Genomic DNA, 20,637 nt, shown 5'->3' with positions numbered 1-20,637 from the left:
TAAATAAATAAATAAAATCTTTAAAAAGAAAAAAAAAAAAGGAAAAGAAAAGAAATGATTGTTGAGGTCCTTACCACCCCCAATATCAAAAATAGTGAGACTTGGTATCTTAAACTCCAGTACACAACTTAGTTGTTGGTGTAGCCTAGGTTGCTCTTCAAGTATCCCCCAGAATCTTTTTTTAAATACTATTTATTTGTATTTGTATTTATTTATATTTGTGGTAAAAGGCAGTTAACATTAAATTTACCATCCTAATCATTTTTAAGTATGCAGTTCAGTAGTGTTAAGTATATTCACATTGTTGTGCAGCAGATCTCTAGAACATTTTCATCTTGCAAAACTGAAACTTTTTATACCCATTAAACAGTAATTTCCTTCCGTTTTCCCGTTTCTTGGCCAACTACCTTTCTACTATATTTCTGTGATTCTGACTGCTGTAGATAATTCATTTGATAAAATCATACAGTATTGTCCTTTTGTTGCTTCTTTTATGTATCATGATGTCTTTAGAGTTCACTGAAGTTCATCCACATTGTGGTGTGTACCATAACTTCCTTTGTAATGTTCTTCTGTGTAACGTTCATATGTGCATATACTACATTTTCTTTATACATTTGTTGATGGAGTTTGGGTTACATCCACCTCTTAACTATTATGGATAGTGCTCCAATGAACCTGTGTATTTTTGACCTTCTTCTCATTTGAGCAAGAAGTACAGTAAATATGTTGGGGGTGATAATTTGAAAGGTACTGCTAGTGAGCTGTTCACTTCCGGGATAAAACTGCTTATGTAGAGCCTTGGTAATAGACGCAGGATGGTGAGCCTCATGCCAAAAGTTTGTCAGAGGAATTGTTATACTCTGGGTAGCAGTGATGACACAGATTAAAGTTGTGAAGTTCGTCAGAGGAATTGTTATATTATGGTAGCAGTGATAGCAATAGATTATAGTCATGAGTCCTTCCTTGATTCCCAAGTTGTGGTTGTTGCCCTTGATAGTAAGGGGCATCAAGTGGTTAGTTGTGCAAGATAGAGTTCTAACAGTTTTGAGTGATACTTGAGTGTATGGTTTAATACTTTGAGTGTATGGTTTAATCCCATAACAACTATCAATTCTTTTGGGCTTCACTCCTATATGAGTTTTGGCCTTCTTTAACATAGTTACCCGTAAACATAATTTATTCTGTACCAGCATGCCCACATTCAATGCTGGCAGGATTTCAATTCTAGAAGAATTGTGTTTGCTTTGATCCGATTCATGAGCTTCTCATGTCCATTCTTGATGTTACTATTGAACTTGTGGTAGGTGGAATCTTGCTGGAATATTATGTAGTAGAAGAGTCACTAATTACTACAATATCCTCCTTGCCATTATTGAAAGCAGGCTTGGTGACCCTAGTGCCTAATACACCCACATTTTCACTCTGACCCTTTGTTCTCATTCCTTGAATGTTAGATGCAGTTGATACTGGACAAAGACAGGCTAGAACAACACATGAGCTGGCAAAAAAGAGTGTTAAGTCTTCTTCTGTAATTTCCCGACCCTGAAAAACCAATCTAAGTAACAGAACTAGCTTGGGTAGGATTTTCTCTAGTATATGTCATTCTAGCCTCCATGTATATAAGGGCATAAAATGTTTTATTAACTGGTCACAAACTTGTTAAACTAAAAACAAGCATATGAAATTTTCATTTGTTACATAAAAATTTAAAGGAGGATATTTAACATTTTGAGCAAAAATGACCTCTTAATATTGTGAGAAGTAAAGAAAATATTAGGAAATACTTATTAATGATATTTTATAGTTAGAAATTAATTGTTTCCATAATTGATTGCAACTTAATACTTCTGGATCATGTAGAACTGAGTCCTTTTAAACATATTTGAATAATCCTCATGCATGTATATCTATATATTTTCCTCTAATGTGAGATTTGTGCTTTGTAATACATAATCTAAGCAGTTTTACAGGAGCATGTTTTTGGTGTGATATATCCGTTGCTTTTGCGTTATCACTTTGAGATGTAAAACTTACTCTCTTTGTTAAAACCAAAGGGGATTATATTTTCTCAATATCGTGATGGTATATAACTCCACAAAATATGTTCTGAAAAAACATCAGTGTGTCATAGTATAGAAACATTCCTTAAGCATGTAATGAGAGTTTTAAATATCAACACGGAGATAAATGTCACCAAATATTGGGCACCTGGGTGGCCCAGTCATTAGACATCTGCCTTCAGCTTGGGTCATGATCCCAGGGTCCTGGGATTGAGTCCGGTGTCAGGCTCCCTGCTTGTAGGGGAGTCTGTTTCTCCCTCTTTACCTTGTCCTACTTGGTTCTCTCTCTCTCTCCCTTTCTCTCTCAAATAAATAAATAAAATCTTAAAAAAAAAAAAAGGTCACCAAATACTCAGAACGAGAAAAACAGCATATTTATTGATATATAAAAAATTAATTTTGTTGCACTTCCATACCTCCCAAGGTTTTTGTTTGTTTGTTTGTTTTTTAAGATTTTTATTTATTTGACAGAGAGAGATCACAAGTAGGCAGAGAGACGCACAGAGAGAGAGGGGGAAGCAGGCTCCCTGCCAAGCAGACAGCCCCATGTGGGACTCGATCCCAGGACCCTGAGATCATGACCTGAGCTGAAGGCAGAGGCTTAACCCACTGAGCCACCCAGGTGCCCCCCATACCTCCCAAGTTTAATGATCCAGCAGTGTTTTATAGCTTAGTGAAACGTAGTACAAGTGGGCTTTGAAAATAAAATCTTCTCTCTATTCAAAGTAAATGGTTATATTGAAAAAGTTTGTTATTTTTGACAAGAAATATTGGCAAATGAACTTGATATTTCTGTTTCTAGTTACTGTACTTTAACATTCTGGTTTTTGTATTAGCAGTATACTTTTAGTGTTAGAATGACTGGAAATCTGATGAACTGGGCTTTCTGTACATTTATAAGTTAAAGGCAGTGATTTCAAGATCTACATTCAGTAATAACAAATCTTTGCAAATGACAAGTTTGATGCTGATTGATTTTCTCCATCATATGGAAAAATCCACATAATTATGTTAGTTATTTGTCTGAATATTTTTCATAAGATGCATTTAGAAAAAGTCATATGCTTCATAAATATACATTATAGTCTTGTGATGATACTGTATTTAGCTTTTTCTAGTAACTGAAGTCTGATGTATTTTGTTATTGTTGTTAAATAGAATTCTCCCAGTCCTTGGTTACATCAACCCACCCCTGTGACTTCAGCAGATGGTATTGGATTACTTAGTCACATTCCTGTCAGACCTTCCAGTGCAGAGCCTCATCGGTCTCTTAAAATTACAGCACATTCCAGTCCACCATTGACAAAAAGTTTAATAGATCACCATAAAGAGTAAGTTCCCTAATGCCTAAAACTTAGAAATACTTTGTCTTGGGGTGCCTGGGTGGCTCAGTTGGGTAGGTGTCTGCCTTTGGCTCAGGTCATGATCCCAGGTGGGATTGAGCCCGGCATCTGGCTTACTGCTCAGTGGGGAGCCTGCTTCTCCCTCTCCTGCCTGCTGCTCCACTTGTGCTCTGAAAACTTTGTCTTTTATAGTTTTTCTTAATTCACGTTCTAAACAGGTTATTTTAAATTAATAAACATCTTAAAAGTAAGCTTTGAATGAGTACTGTTGTTTCCATTTTTATATATTTTCTAATTTACTCAGGAGTATTAAAGTAAATGCAAAGTTGTGTTTTACTTTCATAATATCGCATAGATGCTATCTTCGTATCATTCAAAAAAAATTATAGAAACCTTTATGTGTATTTTCTTTACAGTGAATTAGAGAGGAAAGCTTTTATTGAACCTTTACGTTCTGTTGCATCCACATCAGCGAAAAATGACTTGGATCTAAATAGGTCACAGACTGGAAAAGATGGTTTATTGCACAGACATTTTGTGGATCCAGTACTGAATCAATTACAGAGACAACCCCAGGAGACTGGAGAGAGATTACACAAGTATAAGGAGGAACACCGTCGAATCCTTCAAGAAAGTATTGATGTTGCTCCCTTTACAACTAAAATCAAGGGGCTTGAGGGTGAGAGGGATAATTATTCCAGAGTACCATTGTCATCTTCTAGCCCTAAAAGCCATGTCATCCTCAAACAAGACAAAGATGTAGAGTGTTCAGTATCAGATCTTTATAAAATGAAGCACTCAGTGCCTCAGAGTTTGCCCCAAAGTAACTATTTCACTACATTATCTAATAGTGTGGTCAATGAACCACCAAGGTCATATCCATCCAAAGAGGTTTCAAATATTTACACTGAAAAACAGAGTAATTCTGTTGCAGTAGCAGCTAATCCTCAAACTCTGACTTCATTTATTTCATCTCTTTCAAAGCCTCCACCTTTAATTAAACACCAACCAGAAACTGAAGGTTTAGTAGGCAAGATACCAGAACATCTTCCCCATCAAATTGCTTCTCACTCAGTAACCACTTTCAGAAATGATTGTAGGAGTCCTACCCATTTGACAGTTTCTTCTACAAATGCACTCCGGAGCATGCCTGCTTTACACAGAGCACCAGTATTTCATCCACCAATCCATCACAGCCTGGAAAGAAAGGAAAGCAACTATAGTAGTCTTTCCCCTCCAACTTTAACCCCAGTCATGCCTGTAAATGCTGGTGGGAAAGTTCAAGAATCACAAAAGCCTCCAACTCTAATTCCAGAGCCGAAAGACTCTCAGGCACATTTTAAGAGTTCTTCTGAACAAAGTTTGTCAGAAATGTGGAAATCTAATAATAACCTCAGTAAAGAGAAAGCTGAATGGCATGTAGAGAAAAGCAGTGGAAAGTCACAGGCTGCTATGGCATCTGTCATTGTACGTCCACCATCTCGTACAAAACTTGAGAGTGTGCCAGCAATGCAGTCAGGTTCCAAAGATCGAGTTAGTGAAAGATCTTCAACTGGGGCAAACCAGACAGATTGCCTCAAACCAGCAGAAGCTGGAGAGACTGGAAGAATCATTCTGCCAAGTGTGAATTCAGACAGTGCTCACATAAAATCTGAAAAAAATGTCCAGGCTGTCTCACAGGGCAGTGTTCCCAGTTCAGTCATGTCTGCTGTAAATACAATGTGTAATACCAAAACGGATGTATTCACATCTGCTGCCACTACCACTAGTGTTTCCAGCTGGGGTGGTTCAGAAATAATTTATTCTTTATCAAATACCATTTTGGCCTCTAAATCCTTAGAATGTACCTCTTCAAAAAGTGTCAGTCATTCAGTGGCTCAAATACAAGAATGCAGGGTCAGCACCACAGCTCCAGTTACACCAGCCAGTAGTCAGACAGGAAGTGCTGCTCAGCCCAGTTCTGGGTTCTCAGGCACAACTGATTTTATCCATTTAAAAAAGCACAAGGCAGCATTGGCTGCAGCTCAGTATAAAAGTAGTAATGTCACTGAGACTGAACCTAATGCTGTGAAAAATCAGACATCTACAACCTCCCCTCTCTTGGATAGCACTGTAGTCTGTAGTACAATAAACAAAGCAAACTCTGTAGGAAATGGGCAAGCATCCCAGACAAGTCAACCTAACTACCATACTAAGCTGAAAAAGGCCTGGCTTACTAGACACTCAGAGGAAGATAAAAATACTAATAAAATGGAAAATTCAGGGAATTCTGTATCAGAAATTATTAAGCCATGTTCTGTCAATTTAATAGCCTCTACATCTAATGATATACAAAATAGTGTAGATAGTAAGATCATAATTGATAAATATGTAAAAGATGATAAAGTCAGTAGGAGAAAAGCCAAAAGAACTTACGAATCTGGCTCTGAAAGTGGAGACTCAGATGAAAGTGAAAGCAAGTCAGAGCAAAGGACTAAGAGGCAACCTAAGCCAACTTACAAAAAGAAGCAAAATGATTTGCAGAAGAAAAAAGGTGACATAGAAGAAGATTTAAAACCCAATGGGGTGCTCAGCAGGAGTGCCAAAGAAAAAAGTAAACTGAAATTGCAGAGCAACAGTAATAGTGGTAAGTTGCTTTTTTTTTTTTTTTTTTTTTTTAAATCTTAGGTAAAGTGGGCTGTATGTTCTTGAAATAATGTTATCTAAAGAAATAAGGGTGTCTTTCTCGAAAGATTAGTGAGCTAAAAGGCATCTTTTGACTTTGTTTGCATGTCCTTGTCTATTGTATGTGCTCATTGACCTCATTTCTGCATTTTACAAGTATCTGTAAAAGGAAATGAGAGAAGACCTGTCTCTTCATTTTTAATAGACTTGTAGATATATGTTTTACCTAGCATTCATATTGACAAAAAGCCAATGTGTAATTTAGTAGTTATTCAGAATTTTGACCATTTCTAAGAACTGTTGAAATCACACCAAAAGAGGATTCCTTATAATTAAGAATCCTTTACCATGATGTAGTTATAAAAGAAATCCTATTCACATGTACTTCCTTTAAGTCACATTTTTAGAAGAAAATTGCTTTAGTTAATGTGGATGTGGCTCTATTTCTCTTACCTGGTATCAAAAGTTTATTGAAATTACCTTCTATTTAACTAATATTGCTACTCACTGAGGAAGTTCTTAACAGTGGGCTAAATAAAAGGAAGGGATTGTGGTTTTGTGTGCTCATTTCTGTATTCAAGAAGAATTTTCATAAGTAAACGTTTCAAAACTGATAATATTTACATTTTGTTTGTAGCCTTAGCGGGACAAAAGAAGTTGTGCTTGTCAGTAGTATACACTACAAAGTGTTTCTATGTTTTTACTCTAGAAGTGGTTTTTCTCAGTTTGCTTATTTCTTTTTAGGTATATTACACAATGCAGAAAGCACTTAATAGTTCACTATACCTGTGTATTCATCCACATACAGGATAGGAAATATGTGACAGTGTGGACATTCAAAAAGTACTTTCACAAGCATTTGGATGCTTGAAGCCTCTTATTTGGGCCTTTTCACTGAATGAGGTTTTTTTATATGCCTGTGTAGAAGCCAGAGGCAAAGTGAAGGAGAGAAAAACAGGAGGATGGAATCATAGAAAAGGACAGTCAGAAAGTAAAAAACCAAAGGAAAACAAGCTCAACTAGAGACAGAGAGACTGACAGACTAAATGCAAACATAGTCAGAAGAAAGAAAGGGACATTGACATTGGAGAATACAGGATACATGCCATTTATTTGACTTTTGGATTGTGTACAGTGTTGTTTTTTCTTTCTCATGTGTTCTACTTCCCCAGTGAATTCTTAAGAGACGTAGTGTGGTCAGTAATTGTTTTCTTTTCTGTTTCATGTAACATTTCCTTTGTTTGGTATTGGGTATACAAATACTTGAGTTAAATTTACAGAAAATGGAGATAGGAATCTTCCAGCTTCTAACACTTAGAAAGCTCTTGTGACATTAAATTTATAAAATTAACTCTTAATGAAAATTTATAAAATTAACTCTTAATGAAGTACATGTTATATTTCATTTTGAGACCAAATGTACATGTTCCCAAGAGTTCAAAGACAAAGACTAGAATCAGTACTTTCCCCTCAACTTGTGATGCCTAGTCAAATCTCTTCCTCCTTAGTACCTAAAAATTAATCTCAGAGAGAGTATTCTAAGCCCCATCTATTCCTAAATCCAAAATAATAATAAGTGACTGTTAATTGCCATCTGTTAATTATGGCCAGAGTTGTCTAGCCTTTGTTATGGCTATCTAGAAAAGTTCTCTAAATTGGTAGTTTATGAATCTAACTTCCAAATTTGAGTGAATTACCTATCTCATGGATTAAATACAACCCTATTTCATAGTCAAAAAGAGTAAGTTAAGTCTGTACTTGAGAATATGTGATTATATACACTGTTATACATGTGTTAATCATATACACATAACGCCTATAAAGAAACTTGTGTTTCTTAGTACATTCTAAAGCCAGGCACAATAGATTTTATCTGCTGTTTTGGAATGTATTCATATCTGCTGCGTTTTCATAATGATAATTAAAAGTTGGCTGTTTTTCTGTGACTAAATTCTTATATAATTTTATTTTATAAACTGAAATTGCTAATCAAAGTTAAATATAAATCCTGTGATAAGACCATTGTTTCTATTATAATCAGTTAATTTCTGTATCCTAAGAAAGATTTTTTAAGGTGATGACATCAGAGATTAAAGGTTAGCATGTGTTTGTTTCCTGTTTTCTTCGTCCCTAGTTTTCTGTTGGCTAGAGCAACTGTTTGAGGATTTGCTAATAAATTGAGGACTAAGGTTGAAAATATTCTAATGGTAAAAGGAATACTAGGTATTTTTCGTTGACTAAATATCTTACTCTCAAAGTTTAGATTTTAGATGTTGTCAATAAATTAAGATATATAGAATTGAAAGAGAAAGTTATTTTTACAAATACTGTTGTAATAGTTCTAAAAGGAGTTAATTACCATGATGTGTGGCCTAATTTAGAAGCAAAAGTTATAATATCAAAAACCATCTATATGACCTGGGCCTTCATGTTTTTGTAATTCATGTATTCGTTTAAATTTATTTTTTTTAAACATTAAAAAAAATTTTTTTAAAGATTTTTATTTATTTATTTGCTAGAGATCACAAGCAGTCAGAGAGGCAGGCAGAGAGAGGGGAAGCAGGCTCCCTGCTGAGCAGAGAGCCTGATGTGGGGCTCCATCCCAGGACCCTGGGATCATGACCTGAACCAAAAGCAGAGGCTTAACCCACTGAGTCACCCAGGAGCCCCGCATCCGTTTAAATTTAAAAAGTAGCTCTGAATGAATACTGTTTTTCTGAAAATAAATAAATTGGAAAAAAAAATAAAAATAAAAAAAATTTAAAAAAATTTAAAAAAAAGTAGCTCTGAGTGTCTGTTTTGTGTCACAGAATTGAGATTTGCCTTGAAATGTCTGGTTTTTTATTATAATACTGTTTAAGTGGTTCACAGTGGTATGGTTATCCATACTCTTTGAACTGTTCCGTTACCTGGCATGTAAAAGCATATTGGTGTTAATAGTTGTTTTCTAGTCAAAATATAAATAGATTGAATTTAGCTTATTCTAAGTGTAATAAGTAAACAAGTAAGTAAATGATTGGAGGCAAGTGTGCTAAGTAAAAATTTATGAGTGGTGTACCATTTTTGTCGTTCATTCTGACTTCTAAAAGCTCTGAATTTTTTATATTTTCTATACGGGAAATCTGTCTTATATATAGTGGAAGAGATAATAAACCCTTTATATAAGGTTCTGGAAACATTTTATTCCATAAGTGGTTTGTGTGCATGTAATAGGTCTTTCTTTAGTGAATTAAGCCAGATGGCTTCCCTAAGTTAGAAATAAAACAGGGGGAAACATGTCATTTTAAAGAACCAGGCAACAATCCTAAAAGGTCTTAATAACTGGAAGCAGATTTTAAATGGGTCGTCCCAGAGCTTAAACACAATATAAGATGTGTTACCTTGCTGCCATTGTACCGCTTATACTATGCACAGGTAAGTGATGTGGGAGCTCTTAAAGGTCTGATACTTGTTTCTGCAACAAGTGTATAGTCTCGGGAGAATAGTGATACTGTCTCTGTTCCACAACATCTGAGTAATTAGAAAACACAGGGTAGGAAATATGTTTTAACATGACAGAAATAGCAAATTAGTAAATCTCATAACTGACATACAGATATATTGTAAGTATACTTTTAAGAGTTTGATATTGGCTTGTCCCAATATAGGTTGTTTTTAAATAAACATACTTTTAATTTTTTTTTTTTGAAGATTTTATTTATTTGACAGAGAGAGCTCTTAAGTAGGCAGACAGGTGGGGCGGGGGGAGGGAAGCAGGCTCCCCACTGAGCAGAGAGCCTGATGTGGGGCTCGATCCCAGGACCCTGGGATCATGACCTGAGCCAAAGGCAGAGGCTTTAACCCACTAAGCCACCTAGGCACCCCTGCTTTTAATTTTTTAATCTGCCCTCTAGATGAGTGATAACTTCAGGCAGTATTATTACAACAGCTGAGTTTAAGTTAATAAACATGGGGCAGTGATGTAGAGTATAAATAAATAATTTCTTCAAATATTAGTCATCTGAGGTTTTTTTTTTTTTTTTAGACTTATCTGATGCTTTTCTTTCCACCATCAAAAAGTCAAGTTAATACTGGCTTTTTTATTTTATTCAAACCGTTTTATTTTCTAGAAGGTACTAACAGCCTTGTCAGTATATTGAATCAAATGGAGAGCATCATCATGAGGGAGAGGTACTAAGAGAAATAGCTTACCCCTCTTCTCTCAAATGCTGGTATTCTAAAATTAGCATTTGTCTTAATGAGCCACACTTAACTTGGGAGAATCAGATTAAATATTTCAAAATCATACAGGTATGTTTGAATTAGCCTGCAGTTTCTAAAAGTATTAACTTTTGGTCTTCATGTTCTTCGGGTGGATCTTAAAAGAACTTTCTCCTGCATATACCAAATTCCTGTGTAGAAGGGCTTATATTTTTAGCTATAGATTCACATAGAAAATCAATGATTCCTGTGTTTGCTGTTATACAAATATGAATATTTAATATGTAAAGATTTCAGTCAGCTGGAAGATTTACTCGGCTCTGCCTTTCCAGTATACTGACAATAAGAGTTCATTTGATTAATAGAAAGTGAGTAAATAGAAATGCTGCTGTGGACTTTTCTGTTACTAATGAGGATGTAGAACTATAATGTCTTTGGTTCTTTTTTATAGTCTTAATATATTATGACAGTTGTGTACTTGTCTTGAATTTTATCTCAAGGAGTGTACGTGCTTTTTAAAAAAATTTTAATCCTGTTAATAATTTCCTACTGGTTTTACAGCTGGTATCCCTCGTTCAGTATTAAAAGATTGGCGTAAAGTCAAGAAGCTGAAGCAAACTGGGGAATCCTTTTTACAGGATGACTCCTGCTGTGAGATAGGGCCTAATTTGCAAAAGTGCCGGGAATGTAGACTTATTCGGAGTAAAAAAGGAGAAGAACCAACTCATTCACCAGTGTTTTGTAGATTTTACTACTTTAGACGGTAAGTGAAAATAAGTAATTAGGTTTATTCGCTATTGGAAGTTATACTGTCATTCTTAGGGTCCCATATAAAGGTGGAAATGAGTCCTTTGAGCTTCCCTGTTTCTGAAACATTATAAAAGTATTAAACTTTTTTAATGGTAAATTTAATAGTAGCTAACTATGGGACTAAATTCATAATTCATATTGTTACTTGTGTTAATATGGCCTTTTACTTTGAAAGATTTATTCATCCTTCATGAAAAAATGTTACTATTTTTTCTAGAAAATAATAGGAAACCGAAAGTTTATATACTTTGACCAAAACAGTGTTTTATTTATATATATATCTGTGTATTAGCTAGCAATCAAATAGCCTATAAATGTAGGTAAAAGTCTAGGCATTAAACTAAAGTCATTGCATTACATCGGACTACCCATACTTTTGTTAAATGTGTAGCTATAAAAATATGAGTTAGGAGAAGGATGTCAGTACCAGGTCCTGTCACATTTCACAGGTTTTGTAGTAAGTATAAAAACAACTTGTAGTTGTTACTCTCCCACATCCTACTGTAATATTAGCATTACTAAATAATTCTTCAATATTAAAGTCATATATAGACCTTTTTTAAAACTTCTTAAAAAAAAATATTTATTTATTTGAGGGAGTGAATGAGAGAGTGAGAGCATGAGAAGAGGGAGGGTCAGAGGGAGAAGCAGACTCCCTGCAAGAAGGGAGCCCGACACAGGACTTGCTCCTAGGACTCCGGGATCATGATCTGAGCCGAATGCAGTCACTCAGCCAACTGAGCCGGCCAGGGGCCCATAGACTTTTAAAAGTTCAATAAAAAGAATAGCTGGGTCACCCAGCCAGTGGAGACTAATCGTTAATGTCTCAGGTTGTAGAATCATTCATTCCTGAGTTTTAGCTCTTTCTCTTACTTCCTGTATGACTTTATTTTAGCTAAGGCTGCCTCATACGCATAATACTAGTGATAGTGATACATACTGCAGAGTAATTTCATGATTAAATGAGATAAAGTACATTAAGTCCTTAGTTTAGTACCAAGTGCAATTGAATGATATATTAATGTTAGCTTGTTATTTTCCTTATCATCAGCATCATCTTCCTAAGAGGTTAGGAGACACTTTGTTCTGGCAAATATACCTATGCTGGTAGCCCAGTAGAGACTCTAAGAAATGTATTGGTAGGAAAAGAACAGGTTCTGTTTCTTATTTTTACTTCATGGGCTTTCTAGCCAATAATCCCCAAAGGACAGACAACTTTAAAGAATAGTTGTAAAAGGCCGTACACATGAATTGCAGAAAAGATGAAAAAGAAATCAAAAGGAAAGTTGGTTGGGGCGCCTGGATGGCTTAGTCAGTTAAGTGTCTTACTCTTGATTTCAGCTCAGATCATGATCTCAGGCTGTGAGATAGAGCCCCGTGTCTGCTGCCTGCTAAGTAAGCATGGAGTCTGCTTAAGTCTCTCCCTCTGCTGCTCCCCCCACCCCTCTCTAAGGAGAGAAAAAAAAAAAAAACAGGTTTAAAGGAAAGAGTCAGATAAAAATAATAACACAAAGCTGAAGTGAAATGATGCATTATAACAAAGGGATAAATCTGGTTTTAAAAAAAGGAAGAAAAGCTTAGGCAATAAAAGTATGAGAAATGGTGGTAAAAGGAATGTTCTTGGTGTCCATTGAAAAAAGAGAATAAACTGTAATATGCTGATATCCCCTGATTGTGAGTAAAAAGAGTAAATACTATGATAACAAAAATAACCACCAACAAGGAAAAGAATGGCAGTTTTGTCTTCCATTTACCTTAAGATTTTCTGAATTGAATAATTACATGAATTGGATGTCAGAAGCTGAGAGGAACTTAAACATACATAATTGGGTTCCTAATAAACATTTGAGAGTGTCATCCTTGTTCCTCCTAGTCATAAATAGTCATTTTAATTAATGAAAATAATGTATCTGTACTTGGCATTTTTTTAATCCTCCCAGTGAACATCTTAAGGTAATTTAGGGCATTTTCTTTTTATTTATGTATGTGTATATTTATTTAGAGAGAGGGGATGTACAGAGGAATAGGCAGAGGGAGAGAGAATCTTAAGCAGGCTACTCGACCGCAAGAGGTCAACTCAGGATTTGATCTCAGGACTGTGAGATCATGACCTGAGCCAAAACCAAGTCAGATACTAAACCAACTGAGCCACCCGGGCACCTCAATTTAGGGCATTTTCAACTTCAGACGGTCTTGATTTAGGTTATGTGTAAAATAACAGCATTACTATAAGGAGCATTTGGCCAGGATTTTAACTCTTGTCCTCATCAAACACTTGGATATAATATATATTTGATTGAAAAAATCTTATTTCTTGAATAACCTAAAATTGGTGCAGCTTATCATTGCCATTTGTATAACACTGTGGGAGTCATTTAAATTTGTTACATTTAACTAATAATTATGTGTGTATATGAAGGACTACCCTATTTTCTTATTTTTAGCATAACTATATGTTTATAATATAAAATGTAAATTAATTATAAATTTACAACTTTATAAAACTGGACTTCTGTTTAGGTATCTAATCCTTTTATGTTTTAATATTTCAGGTTGTCATTTAGTAAAAATGGAGTGGTTAGAATAGATGGTTTTTCTTCTCCTGACCAATATGATGATGAAGCTATGAGCTTATGGACACATGAAAATTACGATGATGATGAACTAGATGTAGAAACTTCAAAATACATCTTGGATATCATAGGTGATAAGTTCTGTCAGTTAGTAACATCGGAAAAAACAGCTTTGTCCTGGGTGAAAAAGGATGGTAAGGAAGTTAAATATACAACTGTACACATTTCACTTTTAAAATTTCTCAAGTATACTTAATGGGGTTAAGTCCCTAATTTTCCCTAGTCTCATTGATACTTAATTTTGATGACATTTTTTTTTACATACAAATGCACCTGTATGTACTTAAGGTAACATATTTTCCAACTGAGGCTGTAATGAATGGATTAACAGTTGGTGAAATCACAATCGCATTATGCTGTTTCTGCCATTATTATGTTATAATAGTTATTATATTATTATAGTTAGCATCATAGGGGTGTTTCAGAAGTGAAACGGGGAAATTTCAGCATTTGCCAGAGAAAGACGTAGTCCATACCAATTACTTAAGTTTTGAAGGGGCTGTGGTTCATCGCAGTCTTTTTTTTTTTTCTTTAGGATTTTCTTTATTTGATATAGTGCACAAGTAGGCAGAGCAGCAGGGAGAGGGAGAAACAGGCTCTCTACTGAACAGGGGAGCCTGACACAGGGCTCGATTCCAGAACCTAGGATCATGACGTGGGCTGAAGGCAGCCACTTTACCGACTGAGCCACCCAGGTGCCCCATCAGAGTCTTTAGAGTTAGATGGATTTGTATTTGAATCTCAGCTTTACTCCTTGCTTTTAACTGTATGATTATAAAATGGGAATAACTGTCATAGCTTTGTTTAGAAAGTAGTTAATTATATTTAAATGTGTAAAAATAGGTAAAGCACCTAACATGAATTACTCTGAATGTTAGTGTCTTTTACCCCTTTTCTCTTAAATCAGTGGTTTGTCCCTCAAGGGATATTTAACAGTGAATGACTGGAGACATTTTTGGTTGTGTAACTGAAAGGTTGAGGGTGGGTGATAGAGTACTAGCATCTAATGGGTGGAGGTCACAGATGCCACTAAATATTCAATAATGCACAGCATATAGTCCCTCACAAAGAGAATTATTCAGTCAATCTTAAAAGTGCTAATGTTGATAAACTCCATTAGATGTAAATCTTCTGAAGAGAATGACTAATTCAAGAAATCTGTTGATCTTTAGTTAATATATCCTTTGATGTTCTTGGTTTGCCTTTAAGTTTTTGTTTTTGTGTATTTCGGCAAAAATTGTGTGTGAAAGAGCCATGTTTGCCTTTAAATTTTTATTTCTCTGTATTTCAGCCAAAATTGCCTGGAAAAGAGCAGTGAGAGGAGTCCGGGAAATGTGTGATGCATGTGAAGCAACATTGTTTAACATTCATTGGGTCTGCCAAAAATGTGGATTTGTGGTCTGCTTAGATTGTTACAAGGCAAAGGAAAGGAAGAGTTCTAGAGGTTGGTTTATAACTCTATAAACTGAAATTTTTGTAATGTTCATTTTCTTTAGGATCACTCATCTGGAAAATGATATGTATGTGAGGGGATTTTTCCCCCCTACTTCCCTTTATTTTGAATATATTACATTAAAGAAGCTTTGTGAAGTTTATTAATGGCCGGATTTTTTAGAATAAAAACTGCATCTATATCCTTTTATCCTCATTAGTAAGATCCACTCTCTCATTTCAAGCAGGTAGTTGTGGTATTGTTGTTTTTTAAGATTTATTTATTTATTTTAGAGAGAAAAAGTGGGGTGTGAGTAGGGGCAGTGGGAGAGAGAATCTTCAAGTAGACTCCCTGCTGAGTGTGGACATGAGGGCTGGATCTCATTCTCCTGAGACAAAATTAAGAGTCAGATATTTAACTGACTGAGCCACCCAGGGGCCCCCTCCAGCAGGTAGTTCTTTAATGTAGCCCAATTTAGAATAAGCTTTGCTACTTTCAGATTCCAGTGTATAGGAGCCTGAAGTCCATTCTAGAACCTGTTACACTTACTTGTGTAAACTGATTTTTTAAAATAATTGGTCCACAAAGTTCTTTTTTTTTTTTCTTCAAATTTTTATTTAAAAGTTAACGTAATTAACTGTATAACCAATACTGGTTGCTGGAGTAGAATTCAGTGGTTCATCACTTACATACAATACCCAGTTATCACAAGTGCCCTCCCTAATACCCATCACCCATCTAGTCCATCTCCTATCCACCTCCTATCCACCTCCCTCCATTAACCCTCAGTTTGTTCTCTGTCCTTAAGACCATAAAATTCAAATCAAAATGTTCAAGAATATGCCTCCGTCAGGATCATTTATCCTCTAGTTCTTAGAGAATGAAAAAGTCTTTATTATATATAAAAGTAGTCTCTGAAGCTATTATTTCTAATTTCTAGATAAAATGGCACAAACAGGTGTTCTGCATGTTAGTACAACTAGAGATCATACAAAATTTAAAAAGGAAGTAACTAAATTTTTCAGTAATTTGTTTGGGATAAAGTCATCATGAAATGAGAGGATTCAAATTGTGGAATTATTAGAAGTAAAGTCATGTTTAGTGATAGAAGCTGTTTAACATCTAAAAATGATCTTTTTCAGAATTTTCTATCAGATAGATAAACCATGAGTTAGCCATCAGTATCTTTTCCACTGGTAACGAAAGCCTTTCTAACTTTTTCTTTGACACTGAGCACTTAACCAAAAAGACCCCTGGAGTAGGGACATGTTTCCAAACATCATGGCTGGATGTTTCTGTGATATGCAAAAGATGGAAAATATGAGTAAAATATGAAACTGTAGTAAGGAATGCATTCTAGGGGTACCTGGGTGGTGCAGTCGGTTAGGTGTCTGACTCTTGGTCATGATCTCATGGGTTGAGATTGAGCCCCGCGTTGGCCTCTGTACTCCTCAGAGTCTGCTTGGAACTTTTTCTCCCTCTGCCACTCCAGTATACACGCGTGCTTGCATGTGGTCTCTCTGTCTCTCTCCCGATAAAATAAATAGATTTTTTTTTTTTAAAGGAATGGATTTTAGGCATTCACTATTCTCAAAATTATAAAAATATATTTGGATATTTTCTGATAATAGAATTAGCTGCACCATTAGAAAACTTCATCACACGCATTTTATATTCCTTTTTCCTGACTCTGTATCACTTTTATTTTCCTTTTCCAAATTAAAAAATCTATTATATTTTGCTATATTATATGCATATATATAAGTATGTTGTATTTTTTGAATAAGATAAGGTATGTATAATAAACCTAGTTCTGTTGCTATTAATATTCATAGTACTATTAATTTTAAAAGCATAGTCTGTCAGTCACTGTATTTTTTTTTTTAGTTTAACCTTTATGCCTTAAGTTGTACTCTGTTATCTGTATATCTATTTCACTGTTAAATATTGTAATAAACTCATATTGACTAGATTGTAGCTATATATAGTGGTAATTAGCATGTCTAAAATATAAACAGAAAACATTTATAAGTTACTGTGTAGGCTCTGGAAAGGAAAGTTGGGGTTTTGGTTGGCAGTTGTTTTAAGATTTTATTTATTTGACAGAGAGAGAGCAAGAGAGCACAAGCAGGGGAGAGGGGCAGCGGGAGAGAGAATCAGACTCCCTGTTGAGTGGGGAACCAGGTGTGGAACTGGATCCCAGGACCCCAGGATCATGACCTGAGCCAAAGGCAGACTCTTAACTGACTGAGCTACCCAGGCACCCCTAGTTGGAAAGCTTTTAAAGAAAAGCAGTTTTAGCCATTTTAGACTGGATTTGAATTTTATTTACTCTGAAGCTTTTCATGAAATCATAGTTGTAGATATTTTTTATGCTGAATATAATGAGTTTTCTGATACTTATTGAAGCTGTTACAGTCACAACATTAGTTGTCGTGTGTCACTGAATTTACGGAAAAAGATTTCCTTGAGATCAAGATAATTGAGTATTTTTCCTATGTAGTATTTACCTCATGCTATGCCTTAGTATGTTTACAATTCTAGGTATGGAGCCTTGTTTGAAGGCAGTAATAACAGTTAAATATTTTGTATAAAATAGCAGCTTTCTGACACCTCATGGCAGTTCCTCTACATGTCTTGAAAGCATAAAAGGAAAATAGTTAGCAGTCGTCTCAAATTTGTGTCAGTTTAATGTACTAAGATCAGGCAGCAGCCCTGTTGGGCACAGAAAATAGTGAAGAGATAAAAGGCGATTAGTTACAGAAGCTAAAATCAAATAAGGCAGAGATAACAAATACATTAATGACAATAAATAACGGTAATTTTAGAAAAGGCTAAATAACATAGCAGTTTTGTACCTTGTTTTTATAAAATTCTGAGAATGATGGAGCTGTCTTATTTTTTAAAAAACTGAACATTGAAGCCTACCGTTGACATTTTATATAATTGTTGAGCTCTTGGGACACCTGGGTGGCTCATTTGGTTAAATGTCTGCCTTCAGCTCAGGTCATGGTCTCAGGGTCTTCGGATTGAGTCCCACATCAGGCTCTCTGCTCAGCGGGGGGTGGCAGGGGCTGCTGCTTCCTCTCCCTGCTGCTCCCCCTGCTTGTGCTTGCTCTCCTCTGTCAAATAAATAAAATCTTTTAAAAAAAAAATTGTTAAGCTCTTTATATATAAGCCACCAATTTTACAATTATAAAACCATGACATATATAAAAGTATGTATGTTGTAATCATACAGATAAAGAACTATATGCTTGGATGAAGTGTGTGAAGGGACAGCCTCATGATCACAAACATTTAATGCCAACTCAAATTATACCCGGTTCTGGTAAGTATTAACGCACATTATTTACTTAGTAGTGTAATGGGTCTTGCTTGCTCTAGATTATTTAGGAGTATGTAGGAGTATCATAGACTGGAGAGGTAAGATTTATCTAATCTTGAATTGTTCTTGTTCAGTTCTTAGAATCTTCTGTGTAATAAAGCTACCAAGGCAAGCCCAGCCCCAGAGGATCCATTTAGAGGGGGAGAACTAGACTATAATGAAAATGCTTATTAGATTTAAGATAGTCTCCCTTTTTTGAGCATACTGAGTTTTTAATAGGAGAGGTAAGAGAATAAAGAATAGAGAACATGAATTTGGCTGAATGATCAAACCTGAAATAGATGGAAGAGATGAAGAAAAAATTGGGAAGAAAAGTGAAAGGACACAGAAAAACCAGTACAAGAAAAACAGGAAAATATTTTAGGATCTTAACAACTAGGGGCAGTCCTTTTATTAACCACTATTATTTCTTTGTAGTTTTGACAGATCTTCTAGATGCAATGCACACTCTTAGAGAAAAATACGGTATTAAATCCCATTGTCATTGCACTAACAAACAGAATATACAAGTTGGAAATTTTCCTGCAATGAATGGTGTATCTCAAGTGAGTACAGCTATCTAATTATTCAAATGAAACACGTAGTTAAATTACTCAGCTTTGATATTTGAAATCCAATTTAGGACTTGTGTTTGGTAAACTTGTGTTTTCTATGTTACTGTATAAATATAACTACTACTTTTAACTTTGAATGATTGAAAAGGTAGTATTTTAAAAGTTCAATTGCTCTATCCTTACAGGTTTTACAGAATGTTCTAAATCACAGTAATAAAATTTCTCTGTGCATGCCTGAGTCTCAGCAGCAAAATAACCCTCAGAAGTCTGAGAGTAAAGGCAACAGCAGCCCAGGGAGTGACGAAAGCACAGACAGCAAGTTAACTCCTCCAGAATCCCAGTCACCGCTGCATTGGTTAGCAGATCTTGCAGAGCAAAAGTCCAGAGAGGAAAAAAAAGGTAAATATCATTAAGTATATAATAGAGGACCATAATATAACCAACAATGTACATTAGTGTGTAATATTCACTTATTACAATTTACATTTGTCTTTTGCTTACATTATGAATGGCTTAGATTCAGGAAAACATTGTTTTCTACTGTTAGGAACACACCTTCCTATGATTATATCAGAATTAGTTACAGAATCATTTGTCGATGAGCATATCATTAAAGCCTGGAGGGCAGTAGATTTGTAACTTAAACTATACTTTCTCCCTGTCTTAGCTGTAGCATTTTTCATTTGTGACAGGTGCAAACTCAGCTACATGTGTAAGATATTGAGGAAGGCCTTTTCATATTCAAACTGTTTGACTCCATTTTGAAGGATCTAATCCATCCTCTGGTGTATGTTCAGGTGAATAAATCACTAGTGCTACACTTTTTACCTCTCACTATCAAATGTAGGGTCCCAGTTTTTTCTGTACTTTCACAGCATGCTTATTTTATTTGAATTGTGTAAATGTTGTATTTCAGAAAACAAAGAATTTGCCCTTGAAAAGCAAATTAAAGAAGAGCAAGAACAAGACAGCCCTGATTCTCCAAATAGCAGAACATCACCTCCTGTGTCCCAGAATAATGAGCAAGGCTCAACTTTACGAGATTTGCTGACCACAACCGCTGGCAAGCTACGTGTGGGTTCTACGGATGCTGGGATTGCCTTTGCCCCAGTGTATTCAATGGGAACCCCAGTGAGTAAGATGCCAGATTTTTGGTTTTCATATGGACCTTAGCTGTGAACTACACAAGAAATAGATGCAGATGAAATAAAATACACTTATGCTGAGCATGCTTCCTCCTGCATTATAAATCTCATAGCTTAAAAGCTGGAGATTGGGGTTTTCCCCCCAGGTGAAAAAGGCTGGGGGAGGGGCATTTTATGTGAGAAGAGCCCTAAGAGACTCCTTCAGAATTTGAAAACGACGTATCTAGTAGGGGAAATAAATCACAAGGTTAATGTTTTATTATTCAAAATATTTGGTAATCAGTTTTTGTTCTAATTATGTAGCAGAAGAAAATAAAAAACAATAATTGCATAGGTAGGCACAAATTTTTAGTGATCTTTAGAAGTATATGGGAGATTCTACCCACCTGTCTCCTCTGCACTTGT

General features: G+C 35.4%; 1 protein-coding gene across 5 annotated transcripts in view; it reads left to right on the top strand.

Moving 5' to 3' along the window:
* JMJD1C (jumonji domain containing 1C) overlaps positions 1-20,637 on the top strand; it is a 315,974-nt gene that overhangs the window by 275,472 nt on the left and 19,865 nt on the right. For all 5 annotated transcript variants that reach the window (XM_044239615.1, XM_044239611.1, XM_044239613.1 and 2 more), the window contains 9 exons: positions 3,222-3,394; positions 3,823-6,032; positions 10,832-11,033; positions 13,633-13,847; positions 15,005-15,157; positions 18,387-18,476; positions 18,951-19,078; positions 19,273-19,486; positions 20,004-20,218. In XM_044239615.1, the coding sequence (XP_044095550.1) occupies positions 3,222-3,394; positions 3,823-6,032; positions 10,832-11,033; positions 13,633-13,847; positions 15,005-15,157; positions 18,387-18,476; positions 18,951-19,078; positions 19,273-19,486; positions 20,004-20,218 (3,600 nt within the window). The remainder of the gene's footprint in view (positions 1-3,221; positions 3,395-3,822; positions 6,033-10,831; positions 11,034-13,632; positions 13,848-15,004; positions 15,158-18,386; positions 18,477-18,950; positions 19,079-19,272; positions 19,487-20,003; positions 20,219-20,637) is intronic.

This window comes from Neovison vison, chromosome 2 (genome assembly GCF_020171115.1).
Source record: "Neovison vison isolate M4711 chromosome 2, ASM_NN_V1, whole genome shotgun sequence".
Lineage (NCBI taxonomy): Eukaryota > Metazoa > Chordata > Mammalia > Carnivora > Mustelidae > Neogale > Neogale vison.
The sequence above is the reverse complement of the archived record's forward strand: the minus strand, read 5'-3'. Positions and strand labels throughout refer to the sequence as shown.